The 18,175-nt window shown below is 38.1% G+C and overlaps 1 protein-coding gene across 1 annotated transcript; it reads right to left on the bottom strand.

Moving 5' to 3' along the window:
- Positions 1–72: 72 nt before the first annotated feature.
- rab32a (RAB32a, member RAS oncogene family) lies at positions 73–17,487 on the bottom strand. Its single transcript, XM_077220470.1, has 3 exons — positions 17,253–17,487; positions 4,948–5,225; positions 73–1,118 (listed from the first exon to the last, which is right to left on the bottom strand). The coding sequence occupies exons 1-3, from the start codon at positions 17,464–17,466 to the stop codon at positions 969–971; spliced, it is 642 nt and encodes a 213-aa protein (XP_077076585.1). The 5' UTR covers positions 17,467–17,487; the 3' UTR covers positions 73–968.
- Between the last annotated feature and the right edge of the window lie 688 nt (positions 17,488–18,175).

The following is an 18,175-nucleotide window of genomic DNA, read 5'->3' as shown; positions in this document are numbered from 1 at the left end:
TCACTTTTGTTAGAATTTTGAATTTATGGCACATTCTCTCATATTTATTGAGCATACAAAGAAAAACCCATGAACATTTAAAAAGTTTTATTTTGTCAGAAATTGTTACTTCAACAAATGTTGGTTTGCAAACTTGACAGAATCGGTCCAGCATATTAAAAATGTATATTTGTCTTAAGTTCATTGTAGAATAAAGCCATGGACAGAGCAAATGCTCAGATCCCTCATTCAGTACCAATTAAAAAACAATTACCGTAATAAACATATTTGAACGTTATCATGTACAAGCCTGAGGAAATCCAACATGAACCACAAATGTACATCCATATAGGTCCATGATTCTTTGGCCTGTATGGCCCTTTAGAAGACCTATTCATTTTCTTGATAAAATGATTTCATGGTAAGAACTTCAAGATTGTTGATGGTTGGATCTTCACAACAGACTAAATGCCCTGGGAATGTGTAATATTTTTTCAGAAAGTGACATCTTGAGAACTTTTTTCCAGCAAAATTTAGGGTGGCAATTCCCAGCGGATGGAAATAGTCTAGCAGAGTACATTAAAACAGCTCTCCCTCTGTGACAAAGGCACTAGTTTAATTTAGTTTTGGCTAAGAACGTTTACTGGTAGGCCTACTTGCCTGGTCCTATGACACCCATTTAGTTTCAGTAATTTTAAGCCATATTACAACATGGACACATCTTGCTTGACACTATACAAAGGACAAACAAAGCACAGAGCAAGAGAGAAAAACTGGTCATGAAAAACACCAGAAAGATGTTTTATCTGATCAGATCATCTGTCCTTTTGGTGAAGTCTTCTCCCCTTTTAGAGCACAAACTGACATCTGTTGGCCCCTGGTAGTGATTGTGATCCGTGGCAGGGATGAGATGGGATGGGGTTTGGGGAATTTGTTGAGCCTCCTGCCTCCTATGCACAGCAGATAATGGGACACACAGAGCATCCACACTAGCAGCAACCTGCCTTGCTCTCAGCAGGCACAGTTTGTTGGTCCAGTTTAATCTTGTCACCATTGTTTTCTTCATAGGAAAGACCTTTATCATTGAGAAGGATGTTCTCCACCAAGAACCGGGCAGCCTCATCAACGTTGATGTTGTCCTGCAGTGAACAAAGTCAAATGTTAAAGGGATAGCTCACCCAAAAATCGTTCCTCATGTCCTTCCATACCTGTATGACTTTCTTATGCAGTACAAAAAATATGATCTTGTTCTTGAACTGTTTTTGAACATACAATGAGAGTCAAGTGGGTCCAAACATCAACAGACCTCACTGACTTTCAGTGTATCGACAAAAAAATAACACTGAGACATTCTTCAAGGTATCTTATTTTGTATTCTGAGAGTAAAGCCATACAGGTTTGGAATGACAATGAAACCTTTCCAGAATATTGAGATCATTTACAGAATGGTCAATAGACGTAACTTGTTAAGCTAAACTGAGTGCGTGGTGAAGTTTCAAGAGGTACTTCAGCATGAAGCTGGATTGATGGCATCCGCCTACACAACTTCTCATCACTTTTTTGAGACACTTCACTCTTCCCATTTACATCCCTCTATCCTTAAGTAGTCTGTGGTTTCAAAGCGAGAGAGTGTGAGTAAGACTGATTTGAGGGAAAGGGCAGAAAACAGAAAGGTTAAACAAAAGCCAACCATGCATATTTGTTATTCATCCAGAGTACTGAGCACAATACAGGTGGGCACTGCATGCTGAGAGACAATTAACGCTTGCATGAAACAATTGATGTCCAGCAGTATGGAGGGCAAGAAAACGCTGTTTTCTTGGAGTGAGCAGTGTAAATAACTTGAATTTTCAAGCTTGTTAAGAACATCATGAGACTGCTTTGAGCCATTACTTTCAGAAAGTCTACTGTGTCCTTGCTTGTTTGTTTGAATGGTGGTGACCTATTATGATCTCTTTTGGTAGGAATGATGGTTGAAATCATTGCCATTTAGAGATCTGCATGGGCCATTAAGAAGCTTGTTTCAACTCTACCCAAAGACATATGAAATTATGAAATAAAACTAAAGATATCAAACAAGAGCATTTCCAATAGGGTCCTCACACCATCGGTGCTCGGGCCCTAATAATAATAACAACTTTAAGTATTTTTTGTCTTATATTCAGGTAAAAATTTCTAAACATTATTTTAAAAATGGAAAAATTTTCCTTAGATGCAAAAATGTGTATGACATTTTTTCAAAAGAGCATAACTTGAATTAAGTTTACTGTTCAATTTGCATTCAATCATGAAACTTCTACATTTTAGTGTGGTTTATGCTTAAAACAAGAAAAAAACTTTTTGTTTGAAGTATATTTTTAAGGATGGTTTAAGACATGTTCACTGGAAAACAAGAAAAAAATCCTACTTTAATTTTCTATGAAACACTTTTCCACCTCTAAATGAATGAATGAATGAATGAGTGAGTGAATGAATCAATGAATGAATGAATGCATGAATGCATGAATGCATAAATGCAAGAATGAATGAATGAAATTACAACTTTCTCCTAATTGTTCATAAATGCTATTATGTCTCCCAACTTGACTGTTTCTCAAAATGTGACTATTTCTTTTTTTAAACTTTATCTCACAATTACTGTCTTCCTTTGTTTTTTACTCTCAGGCAATACAGGCCTTTCCATCCATAAATGTAATTTGTACAAAAAAGGCGTAAAAACTAAATACACATGCGTCCCACTGGGAGAGGAGCGATAGAAAAAAAGAGAGACTCGTACAATCTCTCCGGACCAGTCAGCACAGAGGTTTGATTGAACACAAGGAGGTCCTGATAGATGAGAGCCGACACATTCACCATGCACATGCACTGAACACACATACACACACACACACACACACACACACATACATACACACGACAGGTGCCAGAGCTCCCAGCCAGACATCTGTGTGCTTGAGTCCCTAATGGAGAGATCTATTTCAGAAACATGTGCTTATGCAGACTGACTGATGAGACACCTTCTGTTAAACAGTTAAGACCAGACACCGCTACAGACAGAAACTGAACAAACACTTTTTAAATAGCTAGACACAGTCAAGATATTTAAGGCCAAATCGTGTGACTTGAAAATGCATTTCAAGGGGTACAATTTAACAGGGTGTTAAATACCTACACAATCACACACTCCTAAAGACACTGTATTCCCCAGAATTAATAAACAGACATTTTCTTTCTCTCTTTACCTATTTTCTTCCTTCTCTCCCCCCAGACTATTTCTCTTTAGCCAACTTAATATGCCCAGATCCACCCAGCATCCCTCAAAATGTGTGTGCAGGAAAGAAAGAAGATTAATTTGCAAAATACATCAAACTGCTGATGTAAGACTATAAACATATATTTTGTTCCCTTTACTCTTGCAGTGTTTTCAAGATTCAGCTGATACTGTAAAATATGCGACTATGAATGTTGCTCAGGAATGACATCCATTTGTAATAAAAACCATGTGAAAGTCAGCATACAGCAGGCACTAAGAAAATATCCTTTATCTAGATGACTTCCATAATACAAACACAAAGCCATAAATAATAGCAGTAGTAAAATAAAAATGTAATTTATTTTTTGTTATGGAAAAATTTTCAGCTGTTATTTCTCCAGTCTTTAGTGATCCTTCAGAAATCATCCAAATATGCTGATTTGGTGCTCAAAAACATTTATTTTTACACTTGAAAATGATTGTGCTGCTTAATATTTTTGTGGAAACAGTTATGGTGTTTTTCCGGAGATTCTTTAATGAATATAAAGATCAGAAGAACAGCATTTATTTAAATTGAAATATGTTGTATATATAAATGTTTTTCCTGTCACTTCTGATCAATTCAATACATCCTTGCTAAATAAAAGCAATCAAAATGTATTACTTTAAAATAAACCTTGAAGTCAGCATGAAGTGGAAGTTGCGATCGTCTTTTCTTCCCTATTACGATGTATACAGTAACTGCGTGAAACGGCTTCTTGAGCGAGAAAAATGTAAGGCGGTACTTGATTTTCTGAATGTCCTTTATTGTCATTGTATGTGTACATCTCTCATTGCATCCGTCCAATGAAATTACATACATTTGTCCACCAGGAATCGATTGGATCACTGTCGTTTGCTAATTGCTACGATCTTATGTGAGTGACAGGTTGCTGGAGTGGAGGGATTATTTTCCCTCCCTTGCACCGGTGTATACGTCATCAAGAGTCAGAGATGGTATTTTGATTAAAGATTATGAGGGCATGAATAAAAAAAAATATATGATAACATAATCATTTATAATAAACAGAATTAAGATAATTGTCGATTTTGATTTCATGGTGACTTTAATGAGTCCGAACTTTTGAACAGTAATGTAAATTTTAAAAATAAAAATAACTCCTTTTAATAAAAATAAATGGATTAAAAATGTATATAATAAAAATCAATATTGCACTGGTCATAAAAAGGCAATATCGGCCAATCTGTTAATGTAGCAATATCAATACATTTTGATACTCAATTTGACTCCAATGTACCAAACACTGTTCCACTATTACCATTTTAAAACAGTGGGCAAAGACTCAGTAGTTGAGTAGCTGAGAAAAGAAGAAAAAAAAAATCCTCCCTTAAAAATCACATACATACTGCTGCTTCACGTGATGAGCTGCACATTGCACATTTGACATATGTCTGGTGATTCAGGCATGAGGAGTGGCTAATGTTCTTACGACTGCTGCAGTGGTGCCGTTTTGGCCCTAATACCAAGGAGAATGTCAGCCATCTTAAATACTTGATCTAATATGGCAGCTTTCATGGTCGTCTGAGCAGATTAGAGAGGAAAGGTGTAGTTCTATTCTTAGCGAAACTGTACGTGACAAGTTCTCCTTCATTTTGACCAAGTACAAACAAACATTTAAGTGGCTAAGTGAACACACAGAATGAGTTTAGATTACCTTAGCTGATGTTTCAAACCAACCCAAAAACCCAGCCTCCTTGCAGAAGTTGTCCATAAGTGAGGAATTGTTGGATCCATCTTTCTTCTGGTCACATTTATTGGCCAGAAGGACAGAAGGGATGGGATTGCCATTGGCCAGTTTCACCTTGCTGTCCAAATCGTGCTTCCATTTTGAAACAGCCTCGAACGTAGAGCCTCGGGTAATGTCAAAAACAACAAACGCACCCACTGCCTCCTTATAATAAACGCGGGTCATGTTCCCAAACCGCTCTTGACCTAAACATGAGACAAAACAAAACAATAAAAGGCAAATTATTTTGAGTCATACACACACATATATATATATATATATATATATATATATATATATATATATATATATACACAAATACAAAAATAAATTCTTAAATTGTCTTCATGATGTATATCATGTAATACTTTAATTTTAATTCAACCAATTTAAATTCAGTTTCATTTCCCATTACATTCCATACATTTTTTTAATAATGGGAGATAATGGGAGCATGTGTCTGCTAATTGAAGAGGTTTATGTTAGCACTGCAATGCTGCATTCAAAAGTGTGCCAGCCCAGAGAACATAAATTCTGAGAAAGACTGGACACAATCAGTTTTAGATGTGCTGCTCTGTCTCATAGTTCATCTTGCCTGAGGAGGGATAAAGCCAGGCACGGCGCAAAGTCTTCGAAAGCTAGATGGACAGAAAAAAGGAAGAGTGGAGCGAAAGATTCGCCCAGCGGTAGTTGCTAATAACACATCAAAGAACGGACTCAGTGCACATACCCCTCTCATATCACTCTCACCACACTCACTTTATCATTACATTTACTGCCTTGATATGTAAAAACCAAGAGAGTACATTATTTTATATTCTAGCTTTAATATTTAAGTGTGCATTTTGAATGTACAAAACACCACTGTTACAGAAGAGATTAAATGAAAAATGGAGAAAAAGGAATAGACCTTGGACCTTGAGTGAAAATGGCATTCTGCTTCACACTTGCTCAAAAGGAAAAACTGAGCTTAACATCCTTTTTTATACAACACAATATGGCATTAAAACTGGGGGGGGGGCAAGCAATGGACAATTAGAGAAAGAGAAAATGATCGAAAGAAACAGTATATATACAATAGCAAGATTAGCTAAAGACTTTTGATTTTGAGTAATGCTGCATTCACAGTCCTACGTGTCAGCATTAATTCAAGACATCTGCCATTTTACCAAGCCAAATATTAAAAATGAATGGGTGCCTTAAATCTAATCCTTCTAAAATGGCATCAAATAGATGTTAAGACAATTTAAGTCAGAATAAACAGGTAGGCCTATTAACAGTATGAGATGTGATGAGATGTGAACACCTAAATCAAGCCACCTAGACAGGCAGACCCCTCAGATTCAAATCAGCTTGTGACAATGTGCTGTTTACTATATGAATAAAAAGACTTCAGAGCAGCTTCACGTGTCTAGAACGCTCTAGTGTTTATGTCACAGTTAAGCCAGAGCCCAAAGCCCTCTCTTAGATCAGAGTTCAGACAGAGGAAGACTGTGATCAGGGGCCTGTCTGTAATGCCTGACATTGCTTTGTTCTTCACTCTCTTTCTCTTCCTTCAGAGTGTGAGGAAACCTGGGGAAGTGCAACGAGGCATCCGTGTGCGCTTGTGATAAGAGAGATAGTTGATTCGCATATTTCACCATTCGCCTCTATGCCAAGAGGCTGAAGGATATTGAAATTTCTGTTTACCAATAGCAATGAGTATGTTTAATATTCTACTTTAATTTTCTAGCTACTTTTGGGGGGCAATATCCCGGAGTTTTTCCGAATATGGCTGATCATCTCAACCTTTAATGGATGGTTATTCAGATCTTCATTTTTTTGTTGTTGTTGCCGTTTTTGTTATTTTAAGAAATGTTCAATATAAGCAAGAAGTTAATATTGAGTGACTTAGATTTACAGACTTACAATTTACAGACACAATATTCCCAGTTACTTTTTATTTTTGCTCTGCTAAAGAGAGTAGCTAGAGCTCAATTTAATTGGCACATATCTCGGAGCAACTCACAATAGTGATGTTTCATTCCTGAATGTTGTTGAATGAGTATCTGAAGTCTACACCTCTAATGCACAAACTGACAGTTTATTTGCTTGTTTATTTATTTATTACAATTATTAGTTCTAATAAACTGAAAATGAATTCAATAATTAAGCTATTAGTAAGTCTGACGGAATTAAAAATAGTCCTGCATAAATTCTGTTAATTTGACAGATTTTATTGTTACTTATAGCAGTAAATTCACTTTGCCGCGACTCAAAATCAATGTTTACTGTCAATTGTGCATTTTATTGTGGCAAAAAATAACTGCTTTTGATATTCAGTAATATCTCCTGCTATTAAATTCATTCATTCAAGGCCTGATCCTAATCATTCCAAGGCCAAATTTTAGTCCCAACTCCCAACATTCCAACCCTGCATTCAATACAGTAGGTTTGTACCATATAGACTTTCAGATGTCTATATTTGGTTTCCAGTGATCAGCATTAAAACAAGGAGCACATTTTCCCCAACAGTCTCAGTTGAGTTCCATTATCTTCGCTCGTTCAGCTACGCACTTCACACGTCAAAAGCTTCTTGGGTCTCTCAGCAGCTAATTGCTCTTGATTGCTGGACTAAATTTAGACCATTTAACCTCAGGTGAACACACGGGAGGGCTGACACATAAGAAGACAGAACCTAATTTTTGGCTCCCAGTCCATTTTGGGCACACAGCCCTAAAAATCGTATTAAAAAACTGCTCTGATGAATTGAAGATACCAGCATTGAAGTATCCAGAAACCAGACACAAACGAATCTATGAACGCATTTGGTGTGTTGGGCTAGCTGTCACAGAGCAAGTCAAGAAAGAAAATCTCAGAACTGCTTTTAGTTCCTAAATGGCATGAGAAGGGCCAGCATCATTCTCTTATCCTCAATAGTTTATACCACAATGTGCTGTGCATGCTGTTGTGTACTGGCATTTTCTCACAATTAATAGTTCTTTGTGTGTGGCACTATTATAGCAAAACAGAAGACCAGTGAAGTTTGACTGAGCAAGCGAACAGTACCTGAAGTGCTTCACAGAGAGTCAGCTATACTTATCGAAAGAGAAAAGGAGAACTGCTGGGAGAATAGTGTGAAAGCAGAGGCTTAGCATGAAATGAAAAGGGCAAAATGGAGTAGTAAGCTCTTGTATTAACTGAGAAAAAGCCACAGTGTGATGTAATAGTTTCACAATGAAAGGTGCTTTTACTGGACCATGGCTCCCTGAGGGGTGTGTAAAATTACACTAAAATGAGGAAGCCGAGAAAAACATTTTCTGAGTTCATCTGGGTTGTGCAAATCAAAGGAATTCACTTTTTCTTTGATTATGAAAACAATTTATTGTCAAGTTATGCTAGTTAAGACTTTTACTTTCTGTAATAAAATCTGGCAATAACTCCTAGGCCCAATCTAAGGACAAACCATCCAATTGGATTTAGAGATACAGTGGAGAAAATAATTATTTGATCCTCTGCTGCAGGGGTTCCCAAACTTTTCAGCCCACGACCCCCAAAATAAAGGTGCGAGTGACTCGCGACCCCTATATCCTCAGAGGTGGTTATAGGCCTATACAAACATTGCGTGAAACTGTGCACACGCACTAATAGGCATATTTACAACACAAAATAACACAACAGTCAAAACAACCATTATATTATTTTATATTAAATATTAACATCACCTAATCTGACTACCTTTGCCCACTAACAAAGAAATGAAGGGTCAATCATTTTATGGTAGGTTTACAGATAATACGATAATCCGGATAATACGTTTCTTGTAGTTGGTCAGCAGGTTTGGAGAGACTGGCTAGGCCACTTCAAGACCTTAATGTGCTTCTTCTTGAGCCACTCCTTTGTTGCCTTGGCGGTATGTTTTGGGTCATTGTCATGCTGGAAGACCCATCCACGACCTATCTTCAGTGTTCTGGGTGAGGGAAGGAGGTTCTCGTCCAAGATTTTATGGTACATGGCCCGGTCCATCAGCCTCTCAATACGGTGAAGTCGTCCTGTACCCTTAGCAGAGAAACAGCCTCAGAGCATAATGTTTCCACCTCCATGCTTGACTGTAGGGATGGTGTTCTTGGGGTCATAGTCAGTATTTCTCTTTCTCTAAACACGACGAGTTGAGTTGATGCCAAAGAGCTCAATTTTGGTCTAATCTGACCACAGCACTTTCTCCCAAGCCTTCTCGGAATCATTTAGGTGTTCATTGGCAAACTTCAGACGGGCATGTACATGTCACTTCTTGAGCAGGGGGACCTTGCGGGCGATGCAGGATTTCAATCTATTGTGGCGTAGTGTGTAACCAATGGTTTGCTTGGTGACTGTGGTCCCAACTACCTTGAGATCATTAACAAATTCCCGTGTAGTTCTGGGCGGATTCCTCACTGTGGCGAACAGGACGAGGCCGAGGGACGTGAGAGAATGGCACGAGACCGGTGTGCCCCACAGGTGTCGCTCATTAACACTCGCACCACCTGCCTCGCGCCGTTCTCTCACGTCCCTCGTCCTGTTCGCCACACTCACCTTTCTCATGATCATCCGTACCTCATGAGGCGAGATCTTGCATGGAGCTCCAGACCGAGGGTGATTGATGGTTATTTTGTATTTCTTCCGAATAAAGGCACCAACAGTTGTCTCCTTCTCACCAAGCTTCTTGCTGATGGTCTTGTAGCCCATTCCAGCCTTGTGCAAGTCTACAATCTTGTCCCTGATGTCCTTTGACAGCACTTTGGTCTTGCCCATGGTTGAGGAGAGGTTGGAATGGAAGATACAGATTCTGTGGACAAGTGTCTTTTATACACATAACAAGCTGACATTAGAAGTACTCTCCTAAAGTGACAGGATTAATCTGTGTTTCACATGGGCACGTAACCAATCTGTGGGAGGCAGAATTCTTGCTGGTATCAAATACTTATTTCACTCAATCAAATGCTAATCAATTTATAGTCTTTATATAATGTGGGTTTTTTTCTAGATTTTTGGTTGATATTCTGTCTCTATCCATTAAAATAAATCTAGCATAAAAATGACAGACCCTTCATTTCTTTGTAAGTGGGCAAATTTACAAAATGTATACTGATATATGTGTGTGTGTGTGTGTCTGTGTGTGTGTGTGTATGTGTGTGTACTGAATAAACCTCCATATTAAGTAATGTAATGATATTTATTTTAATTAAACAGGTAATATCATAAAAAAACTTACTTTTTTAAAACTTTTTCTGTAAAGTAACCAAATTTTTTTTAATGGCAGATTTTATAAAAAGCAGGGTCCAAATTAATTCCAGACCATGTTAAAATAATATTCAATACATATTTACCATCTTATGTTCTTACTGAAAACATGCTGTTCCTGGAAATTTCCAGTTCATTCTTTGCATGTAAAACTTGTAAAGTTTGTACTTACATGGATTTTTTTTCAGTTAAACTTCTGATTAAGAAATGCGAAGGGTCAGTTGAGCATAAAAGATAGTGCTTCCCCTTTTTTTGATCAAACCTCTACTCATTACAATTCACAATGATGATTCCAATGGTTGGCAAACCATGGCTTGTTATGTAGGACAACCACAAAAGATCAGAATTTTGTTCTTTAATGAAAGGCCATTTTTGACAGTGATGGTGACTTCTTATTTTTTATTATTCTTTTCGCGCTGCTGATCAATAATGTGCACTCCAAACTGTTCATGCAGAGAATAAGAGTCAGAAATGACATGTCAATAATTGTGCAATGGGAGACCTTATTCTCTCCCCTGGAGAAGCAATGTCAAGAATCAATCTCCATTTATCAACAATCAATGGTCTTGTCTTTACAACTCACAAAAGAATCGATGGGACATCGACCTGCCTGTAGCATGTGTAAATATAGCACAACACAAGCTGACAGTTTCTCACCAGTTAAAAGGGACCCGAGGTAAACAAAAGCTTTGACCGCATGACAGCAATAGAGACATGCCGATCAACATTTTGAGAGGTCAATAGCGGCTAATGATTTGCAATAAATATGATTAGCAATGAACTGTTGTGACAACACTGAGTGAGTCTTAATGATAGTGAAGGTTTTTTCAGTGGCTAGTTCTGATTGATGTTTCAACTACTTTCTTTTTAAAACCACAACAAGTAGCACTAGCTTTGTGAAATAAACAAACATCTGTCGAATTAGGTATCATTGCATTACATATTTGGAAGAGAAATTCAATCTATAGGCAATTTATCTTTAGGAAACAGCTTACAATATACTGGGCCAATAAAATAAGACATTTTTCATGTTAATTTCAAATGTTTTAAAAAGGAAAAGTTTCAATAATTGAATAACTCCAAAAATGTCATGTGGTGTAACCATAAAGTAAAATTATTATTTTTTTCTTGAATTATAAGTTCTTGATTTTTTTTTTCAAGGTTAACATTTTAGAAATTCAGAAATTAAAAACATGCCCATAACTGCATGAATTAACATTTTTATGTCATTGACCCACATCTTCGTACTGTTACTATATGTACATTTTAAAGTACAATATTATTTAATTTCTTACTTAGATGTCAAAACAAATCTGTGAATTTCTAAATTTGACTGCTAATGTTAACTATGGTGATTCTGAATTGAAGATCACTTAAAAGCTTGAGACAGTGAGAGAAAAGAGAGGGCGGTGGCATAGGAAGACAGGGATACTTGCTGTCCATAGCCATGGAAACCTGAAGTTTCTCCTGCATGGCCTTTATCAAGATAACAGTCTTGTGGGTTTGTTGCTATGGCAACAATCCAAGCCAGACGAGCCAGCTGCATATTTTTTTTCTCTGTGGAACAACAACACACTTCAGACGCTTTGGGCCGTCATTACATACCCAACCAACAGAACAGCTAATGACCAGAGACAGAGGCTTCACTGCACTGGGGCAAAGACCATCTGCAATCAACACACCAAAGACCACCCAATACTGATAGCGAGCAATGTAACTGTGATTCAAACTAATGTAAGCTACTTAGAAAAGCTTGAGTATTTAGTTTGTTTAGCAGTTGAGCGCTGCACGGACGGATGGACGGACGGACGGACGGATGGATGGAATGTCAGACATGAATTAATGAAACACTGCTTTTCTAACATGTCATCCCAATCCCAAGCACAAGGTTAAGACTTTTCTTTAAAACTCCTTGTCTGTAATAAGCATGTCCCTTTCAGACAGCCTCAGTGGAACACTGCTATTCTGGGCCAAGGTAGGCGGGTAAGCCCCTAGCTTCAGTCAGGGTCCGACACATACGTATTTGCAGAAGGCCTTGATTACAGTCATCCAATTCAGGGTCATTATCGTAATCGCTACTCGGTGTGGGTATGGAAAAGCAGCGTACTTGATTAGTACCACTGAGCTACCAATTATGTGCATGATTAACAGGGTAAATTAGCAGTGTAGAAATAAATGCGTAAATGGGACAGACTTTGATCAACTTTATCTAGGATGATACAGGTCTGGACTGGCTTCGGGAACTGGGCCAGGATGTCACAGCGAACAATCGAACGCCTGTGTTTTTAATCCCACATCCTTGTGTGCCACAGAGTACCGTATATATTCCAGCTGTTCTCCAGACACATTAAAACTGAAAGAATGCAACCTGTGTAATTCACACATCACTGACGTTGTCCTTGCCGCTCACTGTGACAACCATGGCTGCAGTGCGAGAATAAAAGGCTGAGTGAGAAAGCAATGAAGGAAGATGGGAACATAAAATCTGCTTTGAAGGAACACTGGGGTCTAAATGAAGGCCAATCCACAGCTGATGAAACTGACACTCAATCCCCAAAAAACAGCTTTTAAAGGCTAAAACCAAAAACACTGAAAAAACCAAGACACTGTTTATCTGCTATAAATATATTTTTATTTGACATACAAAATACCTAATTTTATGAATTCAGGTCTTCCTGTAAAATAACTTGTGTTGTTACTGTGTCTTCTGAGTAACTTTTGATAACGGGTTCCATGTTAACAAAAATACGTTTTAAATCTATAGTGTTTCATCGCCATTTAATGGCCTGGCAGCAAAATCCTATTAAAGAAACGTGGGTACAAAGAGCACCTCAGAACATCAGAGATATATTTTAACATAAGTTATACAGTTAAGTCTCAAACAATCTGAAAATAAATGTCTCATGCCAGAGTGGAGTTTAAAGTGCAACGCAGATAAGCGATAAAGTTGTTTATGCCAGTCTCGTTATATGTAGACTTATACAGGTCCTTCTCAAAAAATTAGCATATTGTAAAAAAGTTCATTATTTTCCATAATTTAATGATAAAAATGAAACTTTCATATATTTTAGATTCATTGCACACCAACTGAAATATTTCAGGTCTTTTATTGTTTTAAAACTGATGATTTTGGCATACAGCTCATGAAAACCCAAAATTCCTATCTCAAAAAATTTGCATATCATGAAAAGGGTCTCTAAACGAGCTATTAACCTAATCATCTGAATCAATTAATTAACTCTAAACTCCTGCAAAAGATTCCTGAGGCTTTTAAAACTCCCAGCCTGTTTCATTACTCAAAACCGCAATCATGGGTAAGACTGCCGACCTGACTGCTGTCCAGAAGGCCATCATTGACACCCTCAAGCAAGAGGGTAAGACACAGAAAGAAATTTCTGAACAAATAGGCTGTTCCCAGAGTGCTGTATCAAGGCACCTCAGTGGGAAGTCTGTGGGAAGGAAAAAGTGTGGCAAAAAACGCTGCACAACGAGAAGAGGTGACCGGACCCTGAGGAAGATTGTGTAGAAGGACCGATTCCAGACCTTGGGGGACCTGCGGAAGCAGTGGACTGAGTCTTGTGTAGAAACATCCAGAGCCACCGTGCACAGGCGTGTGCAGGAAATGGGCTACAGGTGCCGCATTCCCCAGGTCAAGCCACTTTTGAACCAGAAACAGCGGCAGAAGCGCCTGACCTGGGCTACAGAGAAGAAGCACTGGACTGTTGCTCAGTGGTCCAAAGTACTTTTTTCAGATGAAAGCAAATTTTGCATGTCATTCGGAAATCAAGGTGCCAGAGTCTGAAGGAAGACTGGGCAGAATGAAATGCCAAAATGCCTGAAGTCCAGTGCTGCTTCTCTGTAGCCCAGGTCAGGCGCTTCTGCCGATGTTTCTGGTTCAAAAGTGGCTTGACCTGGGGAATGCGGCACCTGTAGCCCATTTCCTGCACACGCCTGTGCACGGTGGCTCTGGATGTTTCTACTCCAGACTCAGTCCACTGCTTCCGCAGGTCCCCCAAGGTCTGGAATCGGTCCTTCTCCACAATCTTCCTCAGGGTCCGGTCACCTCTTCTCGTTGTGCAGCGTTTTTTGCTACACTTTTTCACAGACTTCCCACTGAGGTGCCTTGATACAGCACTCTGGGAACAGCCTATTTGTTCATAAATTTCTTTCTGTGTCTTACCCTCTTGCTTGAGGGTGTCAATGATGGCCTTCTGGACAGCAGTCAGGTCGGCAGTCTTACCCATGATTGCGGTTTTGAGTAATGAAACAGGCTGGGAGTTTTTAAAAGCCTCAGGAATCTTTTGCAGGTGTTTAGAGTTAATTAGTTGATTCAGATGATTAGGTTAATAGCTCGTTTAGAGACCCTTTTCATGATATGCTAATTTTTTTAGATAGGAATTTTGGGTTTTCATGAGCTGTATGCCAAAATCATCAGTATTAAAACAATAAAAAAACCTGAAATATTTCAGTTGGTGTGCAATGAATCTAAAATATATGAAAGTTTAATTTTTATCATTACATTATGGAAAATAAAGAACTTTATCACAATGTGCAATTCTTTTGAGAAGGAACTGTAGACATAAATGCACATAAACCATCCCAGCCAAACAAATCCTCTCGATTCAATTTCACAGGATGCTGACGCACATGACACTCTGAAATTAAATTGAAAACTGCAGTTGTCCATTTGTTTGCTGTGGACAGTTGGTACAGTATATTGAATTAAAAATGCCTCCATGGTCCTATTGTGCTCGAGGAATACTGCAGTGGAAAGGCATAATCTGTCTTTGGGGAAATATAGATATTGCAGTGTGGGTCTTCCTCTAATAGGAAGAGAGAGAGTGTGAACAGATTACAGATAGCTCACCTTCCAGCTCTCGAATGTCTCAGGAGCACTTTAATGCTGAGTCATTATTCTGAATTGTGAAGCATATAAATTAACCCCATGGAGCCTGAATTTCTAAGGCCTCTAAATTAGCTGAACTCTAAACTTTGCTGAAAAAGCTGTTGTACACAATCTTCAACATGACTTCCACCATTATTCCATTATTAATATTTCAACATGAACATTTACTGGATTGAAGCAAATTAAAACAACAGAGCAAACCAATCATTTAATATCATATTATTGGGATTTATATGTGACAACAGATACTGTATATGCATTTTTTTATAAAGGTAGCCTGTTATGTATTTTAATTACATTTATTTAATTTAAAAAATGCTTAATAAAAACACAATATCGGCACCAAATTGAAGTTTGGGAGTTGGGACTATAAATAAAAATTATGTTTTTCCTCGTCAGGTGGGAGCTCCATATTCTCACTATGTCATATTTTACAGACATTAAAAGGTCTACCATATAAAACATGTGCAAACCACATGTGAAAGGTTCAATAAACTAATGTCAGGCTTTACAGGGTTAAATTCTCAACATTGTATCATATAAGTGGGAAAAAATTATTGTAGAATACTATAACATATAATGATCAGAGAACAACAGAATAGCCTATTATGGATGGTGTATCACAGACTTGCAGATGTGTGTAACCTGTAACGTGCATACAAAGGTCAGGAGCAGGGTTAGAAGAGCTGTGTTCTTTCCCCTTCTGTGGAGCACCAGCAATCTGCCGAACGTGATTTTATAAGCAACTGAAATCAAGTAGCTACACTATTCTCCCTCATTATCAGTCATGTAATATGGGAGCGAAAGAAGAAAAAAGAAAAAGAAAAGAAAGAAAGAAAGAAAGAAATGTTATTATGACTTTTTTACATTCCATAACGTCACGTCAAGATTTCGACGGTTGATAGGCTACGTGATTTCACTTCCCCTTTCAGCAAAGCATGTTAGGTTACACAACACAGCCTACTGTGGGACTGTTTTGCCACAGAATCAACAAAGATAATGCATAGAGCTCCTTCTCAACATTTTTAGGCACGTTCCTATCCGGATCATGTGGTAGGCACTGGCAGCTTAGGTTTGGAGACACACAACAATGGCATGAAGCATATTGCTCCCCTCCCCTCTCTCTAGTCTCACAACATGACCTACATTGCGTTAGTAATTATGTTCGTTACTCAAACGTGGTCACAGTAAACTAGAGCTCACACTTCTCCTGTGCTTTCAGAAAGTTTAGCGCCTTCTTTCCCAACAGAATGTTGGCGTTTATTCAACGGTCATTGTCAAAGGTCATACAATGTTTCACTTAATGTAGCGTTGGGATGCGTATTGCAACCGTAAGCATATCTAGGATCAGTGTCTCAAGCGATGACTGAATCGTTTAGAGTCGGATCTTTTCAATGATACAATAGAACCGGTTCACATTACGGTACTGAATGGAGAACATCTATCGAACACGAAACCGACGAGTGTGTACATTTGGAGTACTGATTGACAGTTGTAACAATACGCGTAGAAAAGAAAGGTTTAATTTAACTCATTCAACCGAGCATGTAAACGTTGAGTTTAATGTAGGCTGGAAATTATGTAGGTTAAATCGTAATCAGGAGACATGAAATTGCACACGTATCCTTTAAATAAAACTTAAAAGGTTTTAAAATGAAATTAAAAATGTAAGTAGCCAACTGTGCTATTGACTTTATTATTACTTATTATTTATCAGTTTTATTGGAACAGACTAGTTTATTGCATGCATGTGCTTTAGTCCAATAAGTAGCCTAGACCACGCGATGACGCAATTAGGCCAACGTCATTCTCTCATTAAAAGTCATACTGTCATTAAAATCTGTGTACGATTACGATTCTTTGAAACGAACGGTTCAAAACCGAACCTCGGAATGGAGTTGGACTTTCCATCATTAGTCTCTCAACATAAGAGTCATGTGCTTATTTAATGTCGAGACAAGTAGGCTAAACTTAATGTTATCATATACAAAACATTCTAAACGGCATCTGGGGGTTTATTAAATAAAAAAGTTAGTTTAAGACATTTCCGTTTAAAAGTCTTCCTTACCTGCGATATCCCACAGCTGTAACCGCACTAGTGTTTTGCTGTCCCAGTGGAGGACCTTGAGTGCAAAATCCACGCCTATGGTCGCTCTGTAGTGTTGCGAGAAGAGTTGATGCACGTATCGTTTGATGATGCTCGTCTTACCCACACCAAGTTCCCCGATCACCAAAACTTTAAACAAGTACTCCTTACACTCCGACACAGATCCGCCTGCCATGCTGCCAAATGTCAGTTATGAGAGAGGAAAGTTTTGGCAACTTTGAACAACCACTTCCCCCTACTCCCTCAGACAATTTGGAGAAGTGCTTTGGGTTCGGGGATTAGAGTAAGGAGAGTATTCAAACAGAAAGCACTAGCACACACTCCCTCTCCTCCCACCGGACAACCACCTGATAAGTCATAGGACCCGGAAATATCACGCCTCAATTGGATTGCTTTGCTTTTCACCCGCTTGGGCTTTAGGGTCAAAGAAATAAAGAACACTCACACTCATGTGCTGCAGTCAGGTGAGTCGAGGAAGTTGAATAAAAGTGGTTGGATTTTAACGTGCAGTTCTCGACTGCAAAGATTTCGTTACATCACATTTGGTGTGATCAAAAGCAGACATAAATGAACAATAAGATTAAACAAAAACCTGATGTTCCATTTAGACTGCATTAAATAAACAGCATTTGTGGTAATGTGGGGTTAGAAAATGTTGCCTTGTGAAAGAAAGAACACATTAAAATCCAATTTCAGAGATATTAAAGATAATGATACCATGTCATAATATAACTCAATGGATACTAAACGGATCCTCAATTCTTAATAGTGTATTAAAATAACCACTTGTATTTGCAATTCATAAAAAAAAGTGTATTTCATTCTGAATCCATCCAAGCACCAAGCTCTGTCTTACACTGAAAAGGTGGTGAATAAACTAAAGA

This window comes from Siphateles boraxobius, unplaced genomic scaffold (assembly GCF_051911475.1).
Source record: "Siphateles boraxobius isolate OS27281-9 unplaced genomic scaffold, OSU_SipBor_1 8, whole genome shotgun sequence".
Classification (NCBI taxonomy): domain Eukaryota; kingdom Metazoa; phylum Chordata; class Actinopteri; order Cypriniformes; family Leuciscidae; genus Siphateles; species Siphateles boraxobius.
The sequence above is the reverse complement of the archived record's forward strand: the minus strand, read 5'-3'. Positions and strand labels throughout refer to the sequence as shown.